This window comes from Nylanderia fulva, unplaced genomic scaffold (genome assembly GCF_048542155.1).
Source record: "Nylanderia fulva isolate GAGA-0341 unplaced genomic scaffold, ASM4854215v1 Scaffold29, whole genome shotgun sequence".
Lineage (NCBI taxonomy): Eukaryota > Metazoa > Arthropoda > Insecta > Hymenoptera > Formicidae > Nylanderia > Nylanderia fulva.
The window spans coordinates 2610117-2634300 of record NW_028190358.1 but is presented as its reverse complement, the minus strand read 5'-3'; the positions used below and the strand labels follow the sequence as shown (position 1 = coordinate 2634300).

The following is a 24184-nucleotide window of genomic DNA, read 5'->3' as shown; positions in this document are numbered from 1 at the left end:
CTTAAATGTGAATAATATCTCTTTATCAATGTCAACTGGTAATATGTGTTGTTTCTCTTTGTTTGAGCACAAGCTATGCAACCAAGGTGACACAAAGCGAAACAAAACGTTTTGAACATGCATGATCCTAGGATGGGTCAACAGGATGAAATCGAGGTTTAGGCTTGATATAAAGGAATATAAACGACACAGGTATACCTTAACCTTGCTATCTCGCGCATTATTTCCTTGTTCTTCGCTTCCAACTGCGATATAAGCTCACGTTGTGCTCTCGAAGCATCCAACGACGCCAGATTTGCGTCCGATGGTGCTCTACTCTGTAATCAGAAGTTATCACGCGTGAAACAATTCGCAGCACGAAATTGTCAATGATACTTTAAACGATGGTATACTTACTGCTTGATCTGCCTGGGACATTCTGGATGCAGTACGAGGCTGTTAACGAGGCAGTTATGAATAAATTAATATTAGTGCTGGCCATGAGTCGCGAAATGGCATAACGCATGGCTTTAATTGGCTCTCGCAAATTTAATGAATTAAGATAGTAAGAGCAATTTATTCACGTTTTAACGTTTAAGCAAATTATAACACTAGCTGTGTAGACAGTAAGCAAAAAACGTATAATATAAATATGTTAAAGGACTTACCATGGTCCTAGCTTCTTGTGCCAACCTTTGTGCATATCGTGCTATTAATTTATGTTCATCGTCCAGTCTTGAACTGTCCATACTGGACGATACACAAAAGGAATAAGTAAAGCATGGCGTCTGGCACGCAATTGGCAAAGGCAAATAAATTGTGCATAAATGAAAATCTTGTTCAAGCTTACCTCCTCAAGGTTGAACGACTGTCCACCGAGCCTGAATCAAAGGGAGCCATAAATCCTGGATCTGGAAAACCGTTGTGAGATGGTAAAGGTGATGGTGGGCTGAAATGTAGTGAATTTATTTAAATTGTAAAATCACACTGAGAGATGATGATTGCAAAATTGTGGAATGATAAAGATACTAACACTATGTGCGATAGATCCAATGTCTTCTCAGGCTGTTCTGGGAACCGCGGTAAACTGTTCTTTCCTTTTTCAGGAACGCATCTGAAGCTTTTTCGCAAAGAATGGCCAATTTGTTTGCTCGGTGATTTCTATCATGAGAATTAAAAATCAAAGATAAAAAAAGCAAAATTTAAAAATTTCAGAGAAGTATAAAGTTTAAATAATACATACAAAACTACTATATTCTCTCGTTTCGTGATCATTGTTATGCGTTCCCGAAACTTTACCACGCCAGAAACAATCTTGACATAGCTGATAGGAATGACACTTTTGACATCTGTATCGGAACCCAGTGAAATTCTCTCTGTGACAGGCGTCGCACATAATAGGATGGGCCACTGAAAGCATGAAAAATTAAAAGATTAAAATCTCCTCTATCTTATTTAATCTTAATCAGTTTATTGCGACTTCGCGTAGTTACCTGTTTCCACAGCTGCCATTCTGTGATATAACGGTAACCAGATTAAGCAGTGTGGTCCAGGATCCGACATGAGTGTATCCAGAAAGTCATTTACAGTAACTTTGGAGTTCTGTCACATACAAAACATTATTCGTTTCATTACTTTGTCCATATATTAAACCGATTTGTATACAACATTGCGTACATACCGCAGGAAAAATAGAGTTCGCGAGACCATCCGAGTATCCAAACGACGGAGATTCGTAAACTGCTGCAGTTAGTGCTAAAACTTCTTTCAAATAATCAGCAAACCTCCAGTGTATCATGTGTCCGTTACTGTCAGATATTTGCGAGTATATATCTATTTAAAAGGATAAATTTCGTTAATAAATTTATTCAGTACGATCAATTAAGAAATTAGGAAAACCACTTGCAACTTACATCGAAATTTGTCCATGAGTTTTCCCGCGCACAACGTAGCCAAGGCTACTTTCACCGAGAATACAGATATTTTATTATTTTCCCTGAAAAGAAAAAAAATAGGACTTAATCGAATATCGAACAACACGTCAGAAACGAGAGAAATAAAATGAATATTTTTTTATAAAATATGAAATGGAATTTATCTACTGTGTCATTATTATAAAAAATTCACATAATTTCTCATTTTGTTTAAATATAATCGTAATAATAGAGAAGAGTCTTCATAAAAATTGATAAGAAAAATATTTTTACAATCGTACCCGCTAGTATAAGCAGCCAATAGCCAGTTCATGAGCAATGCCGTAGTTGCGTCGACTTTAGACTGTTGCGACACCGGGACCCTCTTGTTCAACGCATGAAATAAAGAAGACAGTAGTGTTTCGAGTCTGGATACTCCTAATGTGCTTGATGGCTCTAAGGTGTTCAGACCATTTTCTCGAAATGCCTCGATCACGTTCCATATGTCGACGTTGTGCACTGTGTAAAATTATGCATCAATCATTACAGAGGTATATCTTAATCTACCTTTAATATTTTTTACAAGACCAATTAATACATAAATACGAATATTTTTTTAAAATTCTGACATGAAATTAACGCGAAATGACTTCTAATTATGCGCATTAGTACAGTTGTACAGAGGCTGAGAAAATTAGCATTCCAGAGTTAATAATCGTGGAGCATATATAGCTAATAAAGAGATTAAATTTTATAAAAATATTGTATAAGAACAAAAAGAAATGCAAAAATAAATATTTGAGATGTTGAAAAGAGTGTATAAGTATATGATGTATATTATGTAAAATTGAAGAACTAATTGGTGTGAATACTTACAATGCACTTTTTTCTGTATAAATCTCAGCTTGCAAGCAGTACGATATGATGCAAATCGAATGGTATCAAAGTTCTGCTGTCGCATCTCTTGTAGAAGCTGCAAACGACTCGTCTCGCCGCTACTTCCGTTTCCGGAACCACCTGCGCCTTCTTCTGCCATTTTCGCTACGAAAAATGAACGAATAATGTATTTATGTATTAATTAATGTATATTTTTACGTTGATTCTTCCTGAATATTTCTTCATTTATAACAAATGTTGTTTTGCAACGAACAGTATAATCTTGCACTCGAGATTGATTACGTTTCTTTCTTAAGGAGTGGTAAATTTATGCGTCGTATAAAGATAAGTGAGTACGTAAAGCGAAGGCCGAACAACAAAAAATAAACAGTCAATTATCTTGTATGTTTTTCAAATGTTCTACAAAATGCAAAAAATTTTACGTTACCATTTTAAATGAGATAAACAAACGAGGCGCTATTTTATGTACCTCGTGCTAAAATAACAATAACCACCGTTCCATCTGCTAAAATTAATCGAATTTTTTAGCAGCATTCATTATAAACACTACACGGTAGAAGATCATAATATCATGTTTTGCTTCCATCATTTTCTTTTTGTAACTCCGACCATTTCAAACGATATTTTATTCTATTTTAATTCAATGGAATACTCCGTATAATAGGTATAGACTAACAAAGCTGTGTTCTTAATTCATCTCGTAAAATAAAGGACGTTACGCAGTGTCTGGTAATCGCGAGAATAGCTCTTCGTCAACTGAAGGCTGAAAGAGGGCTAGAAGAATAAATAGAGAACTAATTAGTAATGATTAGAATGTACATGCAATGTATTCATCTTATGAAAGTAACTTTGTTCAAACGTATGAGTCTACACGTGTAGAATTGCAATTAAAATATATATTTTTTATTTATTTAAAATACGTAATATGTATATAGAATGCTTTTTATCTTAGATATTTATGTTAATTCTGTACATATATTTACTAATTAGTTACTAATTAGTTCTCTCTATAGTCCAGTTAGGTTGCTAATTAATAAACAGTTTTCATTCTTAAGTAATGAGATGATTTGATATTAAAAATGCAATAAATTTTCTTTATATACAATAAAATTTAAGAAACAGGCAACTAAAATTTTCTCTTCAAAAAATATTTGAAAATTATAATATTAAAAAATATTATTAATGAACATAGATAATTATTTCGTTTGATTATGTTCATAGTATTTTCTTGTCATATAATTTATTTAATTTCACTCTTTTCTACTGCAATTTTTTTCATTATAGATTTTTTTACATGAAAATCATATTTTCGGAAAAAAGTTAATTCAAGATCATCCAACTGTGACAATGTAATCCGCTTTACGTACACGATTGACCTAGTTAGTAAACGTCGATATCCGAAGTGTAATTGATTTAAAACCGACTGTTCATTACTCTGGGAGGTAAAAGATTAATTTTTTTCGGTCATCAACTTTTTGCTCTTTTACATTCTTGTAATCGACACATTCTAAATTAAATAATACATTTTAAATTAAGTTAATTCTTGCAAATTATTCAAGATATAAGATAAGAAGATTCGATTACTTTGATAATATTAACTGAAGTTCATTTTTGAGAAAATAATATTTTATTATACATGAAATAATTTTTAAGAAATTTTTTAATATCCAAAATCTGTAAATCTGTTTTAAATTTTTTTAGTTGAAGAAATATTCGTTCTTATATGTAGTTGTTTATATATTGTTTAAAAATTGTTATATACAAATATTCAATAGATTAGATTAAACTGGAGTGCAATGTGTGTGATATACTTCATTTTTAGAATACAGCATCAAATTATCGCATCGTTTAAATGTTCTTAATAATTGATCGTGATCAACTTTAGATTCCGGAATAGACCGGAATAGACTGATCAAGGAAGCAATGAGGTAATATCGGCTGATAGGTTCAACGGAATGAGGGAACTAAACGCGGATGCCTAAGTTTGAATCAATACGATAAGTGGGCCAGGTGGGGGAACGTAAGATCGGTCAAAGAAACGGCGGGAACGGTTGGGAAAGGAACGCCGGACGCGTTTGAAGGAACGCGCGAAATGGGGCGGCTAAAAGGCGCGGCCAATTTCATCTCGTTGAGAAATCTTCAAGTACAGCTGATTCAGAAATCGAGGCTCGACGCATCGCGACGAATAAAGCCGACGCATTTTGACGTAATCGACAGCGGTACATCAAATGCATATTCACGTATGTAAAGCTTACATTTGCCATGTGTTTAATATGTTTTACACAACTTTTATATTGACAGTGAGCTTGCAATTGTATGTCTGTTCTTATCATAACCATACTTTTCGCGTCGTCTTTTCCATTTCCTGCCCTTCAAATCTTTGTCGAAAACGCGTATTTATTTTATTTTAAATACAAAGAGTATATAAAATAATATGTAATTAATAAGATTTCCATCTGCGATTTGCGCGGGATAATTTTTTAAGTACGCGCGTGCGCGGTTTCAAAGAAATATACTTTGAGATTTCTTCTGGTACAGCATCTTCTCAATGATTAATTAATTTTTTCATCGATTAATTATACTGCAGATTACGAATTTGTAAAGAAATTTCTCGTTGAGCACAATCTGTGTACATTAAGATTCAGCATTAAATAGATGAATGACATCATCAATTAAATACCTATCATATTTTCGTTTATTGTTTTATTACATTAATTGCATTTATAGAATTAGATTCCTTTAATTTAATTTTTTAATTTTATTAATTTAATTTAATTTTTTCTTATGAGAGACAAATGTGCTTAACTTTTCTAATCAATTTTAAAGTCAAATCACATAGATAAACAATTTTGTGATTAACTATTAAAAATATTTAATATATTTATAAAATCGCCATTTAATTAACGCGTCAATAGTTTCCTAATTTAAATCTGATAATTCAAGTGTATGTATTTTTACACGATCTTTAAATAATAGAAACGTCAATGTGAAAACAATAGAAACATCAATGTGAAGATGTTTTATTTAAATTATATTTTATAAAAAATGTTTTATATTCAAATGTTCAAATATTAATTCATTTTTTAATAATTTTAATATTTTGGATCGACATTGCAATTAAATATTTGAAATGTAAATTTAATTTAGCTTAAAATAGCGAATGAAAAATCTCAACAAATTTTAAATGGACGTCAATTATATTAACACATTAATTATATTGATTTTATTATCACAGATATTTTTTTCATTACATTAACAATACTTTCTCCAATCGAATATTCGTTACAAGTTCTCTTTAACCACATTACATATTTTCTTTATTGGAAAAATATGATGAATAAATAAATATATACGCTCAAATTCATGAAAAAAATGGCAAAAAATTAAAGAAATAAAAAATAAAAAAAGGAAAAATTTACAACAATACAGAAAATAACTTTACAAAAGTGTAGGTTACAAAGGCAATTTTAATAAACATCAATTATATTAATACATATTAATTACATTGATTTTATTATCACAGATATTTTTTTGTTACATTAATTTTTCTTCAGTCGAGTATCCATTCAAGTTCTCTCTAGTCACATTATATATTTTCTTTATTCGAAAATTGTGATAAATATCCATGAAAAAAAATTGCAAAAAACTACAGAACAAAGTAAAGAAAGAAAATAAATTTACGAAAGTGTAGGTTACAAAACAATTTTAATAGACGTCAATTATATTAATACATATAAATTACATTGATTTTATCACCTATATTTTTTCATTATATTAACAATACTTTCTCCAATCAAATATTCGTTCCAAGTTCTCTTTAGCCACATTACATATTTTCTTTATTCGAAAAGTGTGACAAATAAATATATACGCTCAAATAATCGTAAAAAAAAATAAAAAAATAAATAAAAAAGAAAATAAATTTACAACAATACAGAAAATAAGTTTACGAAGGCGTAGGTTACAGGGCACCTAACCTGTTCTACCGGTCGGTTTACTTATCCTGATTCGCTTACCTGGGGCGCTCGCTGCGCGCGTGTCTTCGGCGAGGAAAAAAAGGGCACCAACGGGGGCGTGGAGTCCGTGTCGTCCCGTCCTCGTCGAGGGCCTCCCTCGCACCCTCTTAACGCTCCCACCAGGTCATCGTATCGCGGGATGCGAAACGTGGATGATAACAGTCGTTATTCGAGCGATTAATCTGACACTAGTCACGGTTTAGCACGGAGGGGGACTCGTGCGGAACCGTTCGCGGCCACGGGAGCAATTCTCGTCCAAGTGGAAAACGTACTCGTCTCGGCCTCCCGGTAGGGAGGACGCGAAGTTTTGACAGGTGGCCCGCGCGAACGGACTCTCGTTACGTGCACCGGGGCGGTGATCCCTTTGCCGGGACGACGTCACGATAAACAAGTCCGTCCGTCGAGACCCGAGCTGACGCTGACGCACGTCGCTCGGAATTCCGCGGCCATCACTGGCCATCGGTGATTCCCGAGGACTCGCGTTGGTGGCGCGACCCGAGCTGAACGGGCGAACGCGGAATCGGACCGCTCCGATACGCGCGCGATAGCTTCGAAAGATTTGGAATAGATCGCGCGTACGTACTCGTGGCGTTGAAAGATCGACCTTGGGGAAAAGAAGCTGAAAATCCCTTCACGTCCTCTTTCCGATAGAATGCATCCAAAACACTGTACGTATCAGAAGTTTTATTAAATAATATACATTATACTCGATATCAATTAGTCATTATTTAGTCGGAATTAAAGAGCCTATTATATATTCTGTATAACCTCTAATGATGTTATGTATCATTATACTATGATACAATAAAAAATCTGCACAGTAATGCGTAATTATTATTAAAAGTTATGCAGAATAGGCTCCTAAAAGAAAATAGGGATCTCCCGATCTGCAGAGATTTACAGGTTAGGATGATTATTCAATTATAAATAATTAATATTCATGGGAAAATATATCGAATTATTTTTACTATCCGCTTCCTGCTACATAAAATTTTTTATCAAGTTCCTGCGTAATGTTTATCATTTATATCCATCAAGGACCTTTCTCGTTGCCACGATTATTTTGCAAGTAATTACTGCTAGGGTAATTACAGAATTCACAAAATCCCGGTGGTCCTTGCGTTCCTGGCGCTCCTCTGACACCGGGAACACCTGTAAACAAATGGTATTAATACATTATTCATGATTATTTTTATTATACAGACATATTGTAATGAAAATATTACTAATGAAAGTTTTAATTATTCTTTGCAAACTAATTACAATTTTTATTCCGAGCTTATTTTTCATTATATGCTTTTAATTTTACCCGGTATGCCTCGCTCGCCTCTGTCACCCTGTCTTCCGGGTAAACCAACACCGTCATTACTAGGAGATCCTGTTACATAAAATATAGGCTTACATTGAAATATCAAATATTTAAATAGGCTTACATATATGTATAATCAGTCTAAATAAATAATTATTGATATAATATTTTTTCTTATTAATGATGAATGTTGTTTTACCAGGGGGACCTATTGGGCCAGGCGGGCCTTCTAAACCGATTCCCTCGAGACCTCTGTCTCCTTTTTCTCCGCGTTCACCAGGTGGACCCTGTGGTCCGATGAGACCCTGCGGACCAGGTAAACCGACGAATCCGCGTTCTCCCGGCAAACCTGGTGGTCCTGGATCACCTAAATACGATTCAAAATAGAATCAATTAAAATCGAGAAATATCGAAAGCGATATATTGAAATATATTTGAAAGATGTATCATGCATTAATTTTAACTTGTATAATATCCAGGCATTTGTTTTTAAAGCAATTTAATAAAGTTTGTCTATTATAAAATCAAAGGTAAAAGTAGAAAATGATAGGACGAAAAAAGCATAAAGCATGTGCTGCTTTTTAAAAAAATAGATTTGTTTTAAGATACTGTTACGTCTAGTATTTCATGATATTTTTTTGGTTCTCGCAATTTAATTTCAAGGCCGGAAAAATTACATAAAAATTAAATAAAATGTTAAAATAAAAACTGGTAGGAAGAGTTGCAATCATCGAGGAACAATGTCAAAAAAAAGATAAATATTCAGGAATAAACAATTAATAGAATCATAGAAACTATAACGCTTGTAAAATAAAATTACTGTGACAGTTTTTTAGAGATAAAATGCAGAGTTTAAAAAGTAATAAATAAAACTATAACCAAATTCCACATTTTAAAAGAGACCAAGTGATAAATAGAATAAAGCAAATGTTTGTTAATAACACAAAAAGTAAAAAAGGAAAATATCTATTTTGATAGAAATATGCATTTGTTAGAAACCACATACATATATAAATTTGAGAGGGTAATAAAGATCAACTCTATATCATTAACATACACATCAAACTCTCTGTAAAACATAATCTTCGTCAAACAAACTTTTCATTCTGTACAAATAATTCTTAGAGAAAGCTCTGATAAATTTTATTTTATTAATTCAGCCAAACTATGCTTTCACATGTAAATTTTTTAAACTCATTATTCCTGGAAGATCGCATTTGATCCCATCTCAGATAAGATTCGAGGATAATTAAGTTTCTTTATCTAAAAGAGGATCGCCGAACGAACGTACGAAATAAAACAATAAGAGCAGTTCGGTCGTTGACTTACTTCCAGGGTCTTTCAATTCGATATTTCGACCTGAGGTATGCATGAGGTTTTAAAAGATAATTTTAAACGTCTGTTCCTTAGGGGAAATATAAGTTACATTCTGCCTTCAATTATTTCTCAATTATTGGTCATAATGTAACAGTATGTTAAAAGCATTTTAATCGGTATGAAACTGTTAGTAAAATTACTGAAATTTTTCTCATGTACACGACGAAAGTTTCCCTTATCTCAAACATTTTTCAGACATTCCAGAGAGATGCGTTATTTCGAGTGGTAGATACCTGGAATGCCTTGCTTTCCGACTCGACCGGGACGGCCGTGTCGAGCCGGCCCCGGCAGCCCAGGTAGCCCTCGTAGACCCTCTGTTAATTCTTTCAGCCTCTCTGTGACACATGCCAGGATATCATTATTTTAATAGGCATATAATGACGATAGCGAGACATTAATTTATCGAATCATCGATATTGTTAAAATATATGTGCATCATATGATAAATCACACCATTCGCATGTGCCATGGTTCTATATGAAAAAACGATAATGATTATGATACTTCAAGCGTTTAAATAATGCTACTATATGACATCGATATTCGTTGTGGTTTGCCAAACGTTCCTTCTCGATTTAGGATCCTAGCGTTCCGCTCTCTATGTCCGAGATTATCTATAAACTAACAATAAAAAAATCTACGCAGTAGCTGATTTTAGCGATTAATATTGTGTCGTAGGCAAGTGAAAAGCGGATTGATAATCCTGACTCGATAATCCTGACGATGTACCTGGATGACCTTGGGGACCAGGCAATCCAGGACGACCTGGACGATTTCGGCCGGGCGGACCAGGTGGACCCTGCATGTGTGATATCATCTCTGTCATCTGTTCTGTACGTATATAAGAAATAATGAGAAAAAGAATCACAATTTATACACATTCTTGTGTATACGTGATGTTATTGCACGTTTTTCATTCACGCATAAAAGATACCTGATTGAGATAGAATCATTGTTTTAAATTTTAATTAAAGTTAACCAAAGTTTAATCGATTTTACTTCTAAAGTAAAAATGAAAAAATTGACAAGCGAAGGATCATTTAAACTTCAGTAAACTTTAATTAATATTTGCGCAACAACTGCAATATATAATTTTTAATGACAGATAAAGTCACCTCTTAGCACGCTGGCACAAATATCGCGAATTTCCGCTTCGTTAATACTGTGGCCCGGCAGGCCCTGAAGTCCTGGCAATCCCATTTGACCTCTACTTCCGGGTAATCCTTGCAATCCGGGTGCTCCGTCCTTGCCGGGTATTCCGGGCGGGCCTATTTGACCTTCGGGTCCTCGTTCCCCAGGGACTCCTCTTTCACCTGGCTAATTATTTATTTTAATTAATTATCTTTTCAATTAATTAAATGGTCGAGCTTGATTCTAAACAAAATACTTACTATTCCTGGTGGGCCTCTGGGTCCCTCGAGACCGGGAATACGAAGGTTTTCGAAGCTATTATTTGGAATTGAAAGACCAGGAGATCCTGGAGGTCCTGGTGGACCTGACGGTCCTGGTGGTCCAGATTGACCAGATCTTCCTTCCAATCCTGGTATACCTGGTGCACCCGGCGAGCCCGTTGAGCCCTAAATTATATAATTTAATTTTTATGTTATAAATAATTTTGCAATTATGATTTTGCATTATTAAATAACGTATAATGAAAATTGATGAAACGAAGCTAATGCCACTAATCTCATTACTATATTTCATCTATTTGCTTTATTATCATGTTATCAACAATTATTTAAATATTTAAAATATTATATATTATATATAATATTATATATTATATAATAATATAACGAATAATTGTGTGTGTGAGATTTTTGCGTAAAACTAAAGAGTGATTAAAAAAATATTCACTTTAATTCTATACCTCGGTAAATAAGTCGAAAAGTGAATTATATATTCTTTGATCACCATTGTATAACATTGTTTTGTTCATTCTTACCGAACTTCCTGGTAACCCACGAGGTCCGATAAGACCTCGTTCACCTTCTTGTCCTTTATCACCTTTTTCACCCGGTTTTCCATCAAGCCCTGGTAATCCCGGTTTTCCTGCGATTCCTTCTAAACCTCGCAGTCCTAAAGAACCTGGTTCCCCGCGTAATCCTGGAGGCCCCTTATTACAAGCAGTTTTAAATCGTGAAATAGTGTATTATTATATATATATATAAAATTATAATAATATATAATCTAAAGAAATAAAATACCTCTGGTCCCGGTAATCCTGGAAATCCATCTTTTCCTGTTTCTCCGGGTAATCCTGGAGGACCTATTAGTCCAACTTCTCCCTTCTCGCCGGGAAGACCATCCTCACCAGGAGGACCAGGAGGTCCTTCGAGACCAGGTAGTCCTGGTATTACGTTATTATCTATCAATCCTGGTATACCTTAAAAAATAAATATCATAAATTTCGTATTTATAAAATAAAAACAAAAATTATTCATGTATTAAACAATTCTTAAACAAATTCTTCCGATATCGATAAATTAATTGCAAACCATCTTGTCCACGTTCTCCGACATCACCCTTCGGACCCATTTGACCTGACGGACCAGGAAGCCCTGTTAATCCTGGCAATCCTGGAGGACCTGGTCGTCCCGGTAATCCTGTTATGCCAGGAGGACCTGGTGGTCCTGGAATGCCAAGAGCATTTGTAAAGGCATTTCCTGCATGTCCGGGGGAACCAGGAAGTCCTGGAGAACCTGATGCGCCGTCATGACCTCTCTCTCCACGTTCGCCTAAAATATTGTTGAAGGACCGTTTTACATGACACTTGATATATGATAAAGGTGATATCTTTAATATTTTCATACGAGTCAATCGTATGTAAACATTAAATATTAAATGTACATATATGTCACAAATGTATATATATCGTATCGTAAAAGCTATTTTAGTAATGAAACTTTCTTTTCTATTGTGCTCAATTACAATAATTTTGACTCTTGAGTTATGTATAATCGCATGATTTATACGAACATTGCCACGAATTGCGATAAATTGATTTACAATGACTGCGAATGAACGTATCTGGGTCAACATCAATACGTGGAATACCATGTCGCATGAACCGTTTAATAGTCGCTATTAGAATCGTGATTTTTTACAATTTGCACGATATATACATACAATCCACTCTCAAGAATATTAATAAAAAAGTTATAAATTAACCATGAGCCATAGATAATTCGAATATTTTAGCACAAATCAATATTAACGCGAGGAAAAAAATTGCTATCATCTAATTACTTATTAATTAATAAGCTGGTGACTACTTTTCTACTTTATTGAAAATTTATTAATTTTTGAAAATAAAATTATGATTTAATATACGATGAGAACGAACATTGTAACGTTATTGCAATCGTTTTGATATCCATAATCCAGATTAGATAAATAATTGATTTAGATATTGCAGTATGATGTTAAGCACATTTGTATTAATTAAATATTCATTCTCTGTAATATTGTTATACTCTATCGTTCACAGAGAGAGAATAACGCGATTAAATATATCTCGCTGCGATTTCTGCGAAAGAGGTCGGATTACATCGTTTAGTAAGTGCATTTAATCTATTTTAATTGGTTGCTTAATATGATGTTCTCTTTCTGACAATGAGCAATAATATGGCGTACCTTTTTCACCCGGTTGTCCTTGAGCACCAACATTTCCTCGTTCACCCTTAGCTCCTTTTTCACCCGTGTATCCTGGAGAACCTATCAGGCGTGATAAGTTATTATTTCCTGGTGGACCCGGAAATCCTCGAGGACCTTGATCTCCTTTTAAACCCGGAAATCCCATATCACCCTGTCAAAAATTTTACTTTTCTATCGCTCTTCCTTATTAAAAAAATTTTTTTTAATTCACGTGTTGTTCTCCTCTCTTTCCCTCCTCCATCCCATCGTATAAAATTTAAAATAGGCGCTTACCCTTTCACCACGATCACCATTTTGTCCCGGTGGACCTGGTATTCCCGGTAGTCCCGCAGGTCCAATCGATCCACTGGGACCTTGCAACCCTGGAAAACCTCTAGCGCCAGTATTACCTGGAGCTCCCTGATAACATATATCTCTTATAATCCTTTTATATATAGGCTTGTTCATATTTTATAAATATGAACATTATTTAATAAGGAGTTGTAGAAATTAATCGACCAAACTAGCCAGTAAATAATTTATTCACTAGTTTGGTCGATTAATTTCTACAACTCCTATTTAAATACTAATGACTGCTATTAATAATTTTGGGAATTTATTATTTAATAATTTCCAATTCAATAAATAATAGTAACATACTGTTCTTCCTTGTTCTCCTGGCGGTCCAGGTTGTCCTGGAAATCCAGGTAAGCCTGGTAGACCAATTGGTCCCGGCACTCCGGGTAAGCCGGGTGGACCAGGAGATCCCTAATTATAATTTCTTTTTCATTCATCAATAATTTCAAATATAATTAGATTTAAAAAGTGAAGTTTTAATTAATTGAATATAATAGAAAAAATTATATTGTATATTGAAGTATATTAATCATTTCATAAATTTTCTTATTTAATGGTTTATTTTTTATACTGAAAACAAACTTTTTTCGCAATTTGATATATAAATATTTAATAAATAATATACAAAGTTGGTAGAGGAAAAACTTACATTTGTACCGTTGAATCCCTGCAGGCAGAGTGTTTCGCAAGCAGGTTTTATTTGAAGCGCAGAGGCTTGAAGACTTTTCTACGTAACACGTTAATTATTATATAATCAGATTATGCGCATTGCAAGATCTTATCAAAATCTATCGATACTTACCGGTAGTTCCTCGCACATTTCTCTGTCTAAACTCGCAGGATCACAATTTAGACTCATCCATTGCATGTCGATCTAACGATAGTGCAAATAGATATTCATATTATTAATTCATTATCAATTTTTCAATTATAGCTTTATAAATATATTGCATTAGTAGAAAATATTATAATATTGTATATATATCTTTTTCTTCCTCTTATATATACATACGAACGATATCTTTATTTGTTAAGACGCTAACGTCATTATGTGAGCTTTCTGGATGTGGGCCAAGAATCTAATATTAAATTCACTTCTTGTCCTACTGACAGTTTTAGCCTTCTGCGTAAAGCTGTTATTAATTAAGTAACCGGGCTACTTAATTGTGACGATGCAGAACGTTAGCTCTGAAAGATGGGCATTCTTCGCAATGACATAAGCAATGCAATTCGTGCATGTTAGATATATATATATATATATATATATATATATATGCAAGCTGGTCTTTAAGTCACAGTAATAGCATCGAAATGTACTGAAACACTTTTACGATTAAGAAACAGGATCAAATTGGTATATTAAATAGTGTTATAATTAAGCTTTCAAATGCAAATTTCGTAGATATTATTAACAAGGCTTACCGGTACTGTGATTTTACTATTGTTCATTTTGGCTATCGATATGTCTCCATCAACTTTAATTGATCTGCGCGGTTTTAATTTTTCCATACCAATGTATTCGCAATCAATTTTAAGCACTAATTTCTCCTTGAATACTCCGAAATTTATTTTGTGCCAACTTTTGTCGAATATCTATTTAAAGAAATATATATATGTACATTATACGTATTAATTACAAGAAAACTTAATAATACAACTTGTATTTATTGGATAATAATATTAAATAATATATATGTTTTTTTCGTGTTATTATTCAACAATACAAGTTATAATTAAGTTTTCTTTTTAAGCTACAGAGAAAATAGATTATAAGATTATGGTTTAGGAAGGAATAAATGAGTTTTAATTCTAAAATAAGGTCTCGAAATTTTATATTTATCGCATGAATGCACGCTATTTTAAAATGCTGCAATTTAAATGCCTGCAATAGCGATATCCTCATCGATTAAAAGATTCTCAAGAGCGCATCTTGATAATCTTATCACTGATTTATCGATTGTATAACGCAGTCGTAGTTTTTCTGTCACTTGCGTGACAGGATTTCTAATGTTAAGAGTCTTTCAAGTGATGAGACTTTGCGCAAGAAATGATTTAACGCGATTTACATCCGTTACATCTGTTTCATATAATAGTATGACGCTCATACAATTCGCTCGTTCACTTTTATGAAACTCGTCACGCATCTCTCAAGCACTTACATAATGATTTCGTGGCACAATTGATGAAACACTCAATAATAATAGATTGATTAAAAAATCGTTTTATTGACAATTATGTTTCTTTCTCTTTCTCTCTCTCTCTCTCTCTCTCTCTCTCTCTCTCTCTCTCTCTCTCTCTCTCTCTCTCTCTCTCTCTCTCTCTCTCTCTCTCTCTCTCTTTGGCAGTACATATGTTTTGTAAGAATGATCATTATCGGAAAACCTTAATTTTAAGCTCCATGATACAGGAACTATTTAACAAAGACTTTCACGTTCAATTTTTAATTATTTGACATGTATAAGTGTTGCGTGCGATTAGTCATCGAATATTTATAAACTCAGATGTTTCTCTATAACGATTTTTATCTTTATTGCTTATTTTCAATTCTCTACTTGATAAGATTAATTATTTTTTATTTTAGGAGTATATCGTTACACTCCAGCCTGAAATGATATCGAATCAACGTTAATTCGTCATCGAATCGATATCAATTTATTGTTGAATCGGGTAAATCGCCGTCGCCAAATATTGATGATCGGGTAAATCGCCGTCGAATCGATGTTGATTCAACGTCGATTTGATCATTCATTTCTGGCTGGGATATGCACTGAAAAAAATTTGTTAACTTGACTAAACTAAATTACTATTTTGTTAATTGAACATGTATCAGTATTTAAGTCAAATATACGTTTTATTAGATTTAATATATGTTATATTTAATTTACATATTTTTGAATGTTCAATTGACAAAATAATATTTAATTAAGTCAAGTTAACAAATTTTTTTCAGTGTGTAACAATATAATCTCTAAAAATTTACCTTTAAAAAAAGATAAAAAAAGGCGCCCAGTTAATGGCATGCCAGTAACATTTAATTGAGTCAAGTTAACAATTTTTTTTATTGTGTAACAATATATACGCGATACGCTCTATTTTAGAACAGTGAACAAATGTGACTAATGAAACTCACGCGATCATTCGTGAAAGAGACCGTCTGCAATTTTCCTTCATCATCAATTAATGAAAAGTCCAACGTCTGTTTCCTAGGACTCATCGTAATAAGAAATTGAGCATCACCTCTCACGTCCACGATTCTAATGATATGCCAAGGATATTTCTGTAATTTTCTAGTCCTCAACGTATACATCAACGAGAATTCCTCTGGAAGTCCAGTAGGTGTGATATTCCTGAAAAAAATTTAAACATGAAAGATATATCGTATATTTTACTAATCAATGTCTTTAATGAAATATTATAGGATAATAGAAAATTAATCAGATGTAATCAATTGTAATTGTCAGCTGATTGACGGGAATAATTTATTGAAACTTGCTACTGTATATTCGTTAGATTAGGATAGGCTAAATAATTTTTTTTCGATTATTTAGTTCAAATACTGTGGAATTATCAGTAACCCTTGTAGAAATTTATCACTAGTAACACCAATTAATCACTTATTTTGAGTACTTAAAATACTGATATACAGTAATTTAAGTACTTGAAATAAATGATTAAGTACTCGAAATAAGTGATAAATTGGCGTTACTAGTAATAAATTTCTATAAAGGAAGTCTTTTTTGGAGAGGTGTTAACTACGCCGCTGTTTCTACACGAGTTAATTTGAATATACTTTGTCGACAGAGTGACATCAGTTTCTTTCTCTAGCCGATAAGCTGTCTGCATACGATTGCTGCCTCGGACTTTCGTCATGCCGCTATAACGTGCATTCAGCATATCCAATTTCAACTTGCTAATGAAGTCGAGGGTTTGTAGATCGTCATCGCCAGGCTTATAATCTTTGCATAGTTCATTTTTGACAGTGCTTTCTCTCACGTGTTCTATCAGCAAATATGATATTTTAAGGTTCAAACTAGCGATCGATATATTATAATTCTTAATGGCTCCAATGAGATACTTACGGGCATAAATTATATGCGCTATCATAAACATCCATATTTGCATGTACATTTGTCGCGACAAATAAATCTGAAACAATGTTAATAATATATTTAAAAAATTAATACAAATAACAAAGGCTAATAATATATATATACATATATAATTTAAATATTATTTTATATTATATATTTATTATAAATGCGTTCATGATTTAATAAAAGTGGTAGTTTTGTAAATAAAATATACATAGATATAGTTCTCTGGTGTAACACATAACGCATTTGACTATGAATCAGAATAAAATTCTAAGTTCGAATCTTGGCACAATCAAATTAAACAAGTATTTTTTTATTAAAAAATTAAAATTTAAAAAATTGAAAATTACTAATAGAAAAAGAAAGAGAAAGTTTGACACTAATTGTAAGAAATGTTAAGAGAATTACATATGTATCACAATAGATAGTCATTCGCTTTTACAAAGTGATAATGTAATCTCAAGCTTATGTATATCGTATATTAGAGAAATACTTTGCTAATACAATTTATATAATTATATTGCTTATTAATTGTCGAATGTGTCTGAAGTGTATCAATTGACAGAAGGAGTTTCTCCTTAAATTGTATAATTACATCTTATTACTTGAAAAGGACCTAATAATAATGGTCGAAACGTCGTGATTGTAATTATCAAATATATTTGCCAGTTTGTTCAAGAGATAAGGAGTTCATTATTTTTATTTATATAATTAGCTATTATTGCATATTGCTGCTAAATTCATATTTCACACGACAAAATAGAATAAATGTCAATTGATTGTTTTATAGTGATCATCTAAACATAAATCTTATTCCATAACTTATATTATTCTTCAAAATTTAATCAATATATGTATGTAATTAAACATAAATTTTTTTCAGAAATTTTAATTTTTTTATTTGTTTGTTTATTCCATTAATAACTTATCTGTAGCATAACGAATGTGGCGAAAAAATCCTGATATATTTGAACACGAAAATAATGATTAATAGAGCTACGAATGATCGAATGATTTTATGTGCATTTTGTATAAGAATTTATTTATAATTTATATTTATTTATAATTTAATATTTATTTAATTAAATGAAGACTTAAAATATGATTTAAAATCATGACTATTTAATTTGTAGAAATAGATTTTGTTTGAAATGTTTGGATTCGTTTTTCCTAGTCAAGAATGTGTCTCAAGGATATGTTGACAACGGATTTCTAAGAATCCTAAGAAGAAAAGCGATAACCAAAACACAAATTGACAACGCTGGAACGACAGTCGACTTTAAGCAAGCCGCGACGTTGCTGAGGATCTTTTTTCGGCTTCTTCGCCGGCGGAATTATCACCAGCACAAAGGTGAAAGACGACACCGCGTGCTACAAGTGTTGGTTTATAGATTGCCAAAAAGGTTGAGGCAAAAGTCTGCGAAAATAACGAGGTATGAAAATCAATGGTGAGAGCCTTGCATTAGCATTACTTCTTTGATGGCTTACTTGATGAAATGTTTAGTTTTTTTCCTTCATTTTATGTACTGTATGAAATATTGTTAAATATCGAATAAGCGTAGAAAACGAAGCAAGCAAAATACAGAGTTTTCTTCGAATGCGAAGCTTCGTTAGAAGATATATTCATACGTAATAATTTAAGTTCTAATCGGGAATATTATTTTATATGTATAACATTGATAATATGCATCGAAAATTTTATAATTATTTTTACTTAGTTGTAATTCTATAATTATATTGCAATTAAGTATTTTAATTCCTATATTCTATAATTATATATCTAGAATTAAGTTTGTAAACAATCATTATTAATACAAAACTTGGATCAAAGTTATTGTAGATGTCCTGTAAATTATCGAATTTGATTTAATATCGATGTCTTCAAGTTATGCCTATAGATGTTTACATATTTTTGTCACGTTTGAGATATCCTATGATAAAACATAGAAAAACAAGTATTTCTCATTTTTTTTCTTTCGACATAATAACATGAAAAATAATATAAATGTTTAGAATATAAATAAAGAAAGAAGAGAGAGAGACAAAGGAAAAGAGAGAGAAGATAATCAACGTTAATCTGAGGGATTTAATATAATATAATTACATGTAATATAATATAATCAGATTTCTGATTAATATACTAATTTAGTATGATTAAATTGCTCAGTATTATATAGCAATTTTGTGTGTATAATCTTGAAATATCAAAACTATTACTTTATCGAAGCCATACCCTGTCTATATATATTTCATATAGTATTATAATCATAAGACTAATATCTCATTATCATAAAAAATCAAATATATTTTAATATTGCGTGCTATTTGTAATATAGCTTTTTATTACTTTAGTCTTACGAATTACAACGTACATTTCTTATATGCGATATTTTATTGTTCTTCTATGAAATATGATATTGATATATCATCAGCTGCCAGTCAGTATATACTAGCTAAAAATGTTGCGTGGATGATTGCCGCAATTCGGCTTGATATCATGATCATATTTAATGCATTATCAGTATAACTATAATCATTTGTTTTGTTAGATCATTGACTTTGGTTCTTCTCAATTAAACAGTTCAGTTTTCTTCTTATCCGAAATGTATGTCATTTCAATGTGGGATTGAATTGTATACGTGTAGACAACTTTCATTTGTCTTCCACATGAAATAATTTCAATCTTTGATTCCAATCCTCTTAAAGATTTATGAATATTTTTCTTCATTTGAAGGAATCCTGTAATTCGTATAAATCTTTAATATCGTCCACGTGTTATCACAATTTGGAGAAACTTTGTCTCAATTTGTTCCTATATACAAAAAAATTATTGAATGATTCGTTGAATGTTAGATATTTATCTATTTAGATAAATCAATCTAATTCTTCGACAAATCATTTTTTGTCAAGCTATTATTTCTGAAATATTATCTACAATTACATGTTGTGGGATATATCTTGGAAAAACCAAATATTCGACCTTTGCGAATAACATATACAATATACGATCATCATGCCAATTGTCTTTTGTCCGGCGTCAGGTTGCGTCATAGTGATCCCCACACGAGGTGGCGCCACATCAGAGCCAAGACGAAGACTCCCGATGAAATTTTTGCTGTCACAGACAAAGTTCATCAGTGACGAGTCAGCACGACAGCGATCGCGCTGTGCGGCCGCAAGGACTTTTCAAGCGAACGTCAATGCGCGGCGAAGAGCGGCGGAAGAACAACCAAGAACTCCTTAGAATTTATCGAATCTGGATGAGATGCGGGCATTCAACGACACACAATTAAATAAAAGAAGCTTCCGTGTTTCCGCTGGGGTGACTCTGCGAGAGTGCAGTGTCGTCATTATCGGAAGTACGTGCAAGATATGCGGTAGAAACTTCAAATGCGAGACCGACGTTTTTCTGCATTCACGATGGCGACACAACGGGACCATAGGATCGCTAATTGACAATCTATATCACGAGCTTTATCTCGAAAGATTTGTCATCGGCCAAAAATGCGACATATGCGATATGCAGTTTCAAACTACCACCGATTTGAAGATTCACAAGCGACTGATACATAAACATGGTACAAGAGCCAAATACAGAAAGAGACCGGGAAAAGAAACAATACGCGTAAAATTCAAACTAAACGGAATGACGACAATGGATGTGAATCTGGATCGGAAGTACTTAATGGAGCATAATCTCAGAAATTTCAACATGGGTACGCAAACTCTGGACTCGCTCGAAAATAAGAAACATGAAGATAACTGCGCTGGGGATATCGATTTGTTTCTCTCGGACCATGTAATGGATAACAGTCATATGCAACATATACGGCCCCACAAAGCCACAAATCGATACATTGTAGGTAAATTCACGTCTACTAAAGGCGACACGACAGAGCGTTCTACCCCTGTAGGGGAGAGAAGTCTTATAGAGATCTCGAATACTCCCCATAGAGACGTAATCCCCGGTAGCAACGGCTCGTGCGAGGTATATGAAAGTCGTCGCAATCTTACTTCTCAGGAAAATATAGCGAGCGTATGGATCAGAAGTTTCAATAATTTAGACATTCATGACAAGGAAAATTCGCAAGGAAAGCTAAATGAACGAGAGAGGGAAAATGTATATTGCCAAACCGAATTTTTATTAAACGATAACAAAAATACTCTTATCTCTCAACGAGACAAAAACGACAGAACAACATTACTAACATCGAAGCAAATATCGGAAAATGAAATCTGTTACGATCCTACCCAAGAATCTAATGAAGTTACGGAAGATAAAGGAAGTGCTGGATCAACAAATTCTTTAGCAGATTCTGAAGAAATAATTATTGATATTGAAAATAATAATAATAATAATAATAATAATAATAATAATAATAATAATAACAAAATCTATGAAACTATGACAAAGCGTTCGCTTACTTCCTTCACTCGAAGTTCTTCTAACATTAGAAAAAACGAATTGTTAAAAGATAATTCGAGCGTTGATGATGACGTGCAGGAAGTACTACGAATAACAAGGAGACATCTACAAAGCGATATCAATCACGAATCACCCAATCGTACTGAAAGAGAGATATTAGTACAAAATACTGTTAATGAAACATTTCCTAAACAGCGGAAATCGACTAATTGCTCAGAGAAATGCAATGCTGGATTTATGGCGAATTTTGAACCGTCTAGTTGTCCAAGATTTACGACCATGACTGAAAGTAGTTATCAATATGTGGCAAACGCATTTGAGAAAAAACTGGGTATTTGTTTAGAAGATATGCATCATTACGGAATCAAATCACCATATTACAACAAAGTAATAGAAATTAACAACAACGACTTAGAAGAGTACGCGATATATGCTCATCAAGGATTCTTAGAACCACGGATACAAGCAGAGAAGCCATAATAACCAATGGATTAAAAGCGAACAAAAGACACAATGAAGTAGCTGTGCTACATTAAGCGTATGTTGACAAAAATTTATTGTTGTGCGTTGAAAGACACGATTATAAATTGTAATCTTTTCAAAGCTAAAACAGTGTATGTGCCAATATATTATTTTTCTTTATTGTTTCTTTTTTTAAATTTTAGAAAAAAACATCAGTTATTAATATTATATATTTTATATATATATAGCTATATATAGTCATTAATTTATGCAAACAAAAGGAAGCAAATTTTTCGCTATTGTCTTTTTGTTACCTTTTGTTACCACTGTCTTTCCTTATCTTAATCTAATAAGTTATAAAATATTATGATACGCGCGCTGTGTAGGGATGAAATATGCAAAGAAGTACAATGATATAGTATAAATGTAATTATATACATTAATTTCAATTCTGACAGAATAATTTTCTCCTTTTCTTTCTTTTTTACTCTTTTATTTTCTTTTTTACAATTATAATCTCGATTATCTCTTACAGCTTACAAAAACTATACAATTTTTTAAAATATAAGATTTTTTTAAATGTAAGATTTATTTAAATATTGTTAATGAAAAATATTTATAAAAATAAGAGAGAAAGAAGGGAGGGAAGGAGAATTACACTTTTATTGGTTCTAAATATTAGTTTTTTTTTTTTTATTTTGGAATGTATCGTCGATTAAAATTTTAAATGTATGTTATTATTGTCGTTATGGATGTCGATTAAGCAGGCGTTTTATAAATAACAATTATATTAATCGACTAATTCGTTTGCGCTAGAAATTGATTTTAGTCGTCTAATTCTGTATGTGTATTAACACACAACTATAATTATAAAACGTTTTCTTTTTACACACACACACACACATATATACTATTAGAAAGCTTATATTTATGTATATAACAAAAAACATGAAAGCTGTCATGTCATATTTTGTTTAAAAGAAAATGCACTTCCGAAAATAATTGTTTTCGGAACATGATTTTTCTTTTGATATTTTTGCATACCTATGTGTTTGACAGTTTTTCTCTAAGAGTAATATTTCTGCCAAAATGTGGTTTTCCCTATAACACTTAGATATATTAAATATCTTTATTTTTTGAGAGAAAGATATTATAAAAACATATAATATTAAAAAAAAATTTTAACCTATCTTTTCTACATGTTTGTAATAAATATTTAAAAAATCTAAAATTATTTGTTTTTTTTGTATCGCCATTAGAAAATTATATATTAATAAGTTATTATAAAAAAATGCTTGCAGTAGTAATAAGCTGACAATAAGCCAAATAATAAATCTTACAAATAAGAATTAAATGTTATTAAAATTAAATTGTACTAAAAATTGATCGTCTCATAAAATTTCGTGCATCGCAATAGAAACGTCTTACCGTATCGTCACTTCTCGTCTCGTCGTATCAGATATCACGTGCGCGATGAAACCTGATATAGGGAGAGATAAGAACTTCCTATCATATATCGCTACTGATTTCAATATCAATGCAACATATATCTACGCAGCATATATCTACGCGGTCTTCACTTTTTTTCCCCGAATTAATACATTAACGCGTTTCCCCCACGTGGTCTCGCAACACTGACAATTGCGCTTGGGATGCAGACGCAGGATGCAACGCGACACATGCAACAGTCGTATGCTAACTGATAAGTTTGCCGGATT

At 32.5% G+C, this 24184-nt stretch overlaps 3 protein-coding genes across 19 annotated transcripts in view; 1 reads left to right on the top strand and 2 right to left on the bottom strand.

The window, feature by feature from the left end:
• LOC114945844 (dystrobrevin beta) overlaps positions 1–7273 on the bottom strand; it is a 14926-nt gene extending 7653 nt beyond the window's left edge. For 3 of the 6 annotated variants that reach the window (XM_085484104.1, XM_029322178.2, XM_029322183.2), the window contains exons 1-12: positions 6806–7272; positions 2769–2933; positions 2195–2411; positions 1893–1975; positions 1661–1812; positions 1473–1581; positions 1223–1389; positions 1013–1140; positions 830–928; positions 648–729; positions 397–435; positions 199–317 (exon numbers count right to left, since the gene is read on the bottom strand). In XM_085484104.1, the coding sequence (XP_085340230.1) occupies positions 199–317; positions 397–435; positions 648–729; positions 830–928; positions 1013–1140; positions 1223–1389; positions 1473–1581; positions 1661–1812; positions 1893–1975; positions 2195–2411; positions 2769–2928 (1355 nt within the window). In that variant the 5' untranslated portion in view covers positions 2929–2933; positions 6806–7272. Of the gene's footprint in view, positions 1–198; positions 318–396; positions 436–647; positions 730–829; positions 929–1012; positions 1141–1222; positions 1390–1472; positions 1582–1660; positions 1813–1892; positions 1976–2194; positions 2412–2768; positions 3054–6805 lie in introns of those variants that run through there. The other 3 variants (XM_029322182.2, XM_029322181.2, XM_029322179.2) reach the window with 3 other exon arrangements.
• Positions 2071–23697, top strand: LOC114945845 (uncharacterized). 2 transcript variants are annotated; one of them, XR_014925014.1, is made up of 4 exons: positions 2071–2443; positions 2797–5029; positions 10170–10324; positions 18753–20609. XR_014925014.1 is itself a non-coding variant. In XM_085484105.1 (4 exons), exon 4 carries the CDS (start codon positions 20844–20846, stop codon positions 22482–22484), a length of 1641 nt encoding a protein of 546 aa, XP_085340231.1. In that variant the 5' UTR covers positions 4590–5029; positions 10170–10324; positions 18753–19011; positions 20620–20843; the 3' UTR covers positions 22485–23697. The 2 variants fall into 2 exon arrangements, 1 of the variants encoding a protein (XP_085340231.1); XM_085484105.1 differs by lacking the exon at positions 2071–2443 and adding an exon at positions 20620–23697 and having other exon boundaries at positions 4590–5029; positions 18753–19011.
• LOC114945843 (uncharacterized) lies at positions 7755–24184 on the bottom strand. 11 transcript variants are annotated; one of them, XM_029322166.2, is made up of 20 exons: positions 23895–24184; positions 17564–17630; positions 17275–17482; positions 16615–16831; positions 14907–15077; positions 14287–14358; positions 14134–14211; positions 13788–13895; positions 13422–13547; positions 13128–13299; positions 11990–12229; positions 11699–11877; positions 11437–11607; positions 10883–11068; positions 10607–10808; positions 10221–10322; positions 9725–9826; positions 8314–8481; positions 8115–8183; positions 7755–7957 (listed from the first exon to the last, which is right to left on the bottom strand). In XM_029322166.2, the coding sequence occupies exons 2-20, from the start codon at positions 17610–17612 to the stop codon at positions 7839–7841; spliced, it is 2739 nt and encodes a 912-aa protein (XP_029177999.2). In that variant the 5' UTR covers positions 17613–17630; positions 23895–24184; the 3' UTR covers positions 7755–7838. The 11 variants fall into 11 exon arrangements, with proteins under 11 accessions (XP_029177999.2, XP_029178000.2, XP_029178001.2 ...); XM_029322167.2 differs by lacking the exon at positions 9725–9826; XM_029322168.2 differs by lacking the exon at positions 10221–10322 and having other exon boundaries at positions 23895–24183.

Excerpts from the sequence above, each read along its gene's own strand:
- LOC114945843 (XM_029322166.2), bottom strand. The coding sequence starts at position 17,612 with ATGTACATGCAAATATGGATGTTTATGATAGCGCATATAATTTATGCC. Across the intron at positions 11,608-11,698 it reads CAGGATTACCGGGACCAGAG|GGGCCTCCAGGATTACGCGG; the intron begins GTATTTTATTTC and ends GCTTGTAATAAG. Across the intron at positions 10,809-10,882 it reads CCAGAGGCCCACCAGGAATA|CCAGGTGAAAGAGGAGTCCC; the intron begins GTAAGTATTTTG and ends ATAAATAATTAG.
- LOC114945845 (XM_085484105.1), top strand. The coding sequence starts at position 20,844 with ATGCGGGCATTCAACGACACACAATTAAATAAAAGAAGCTTCCGTGTT.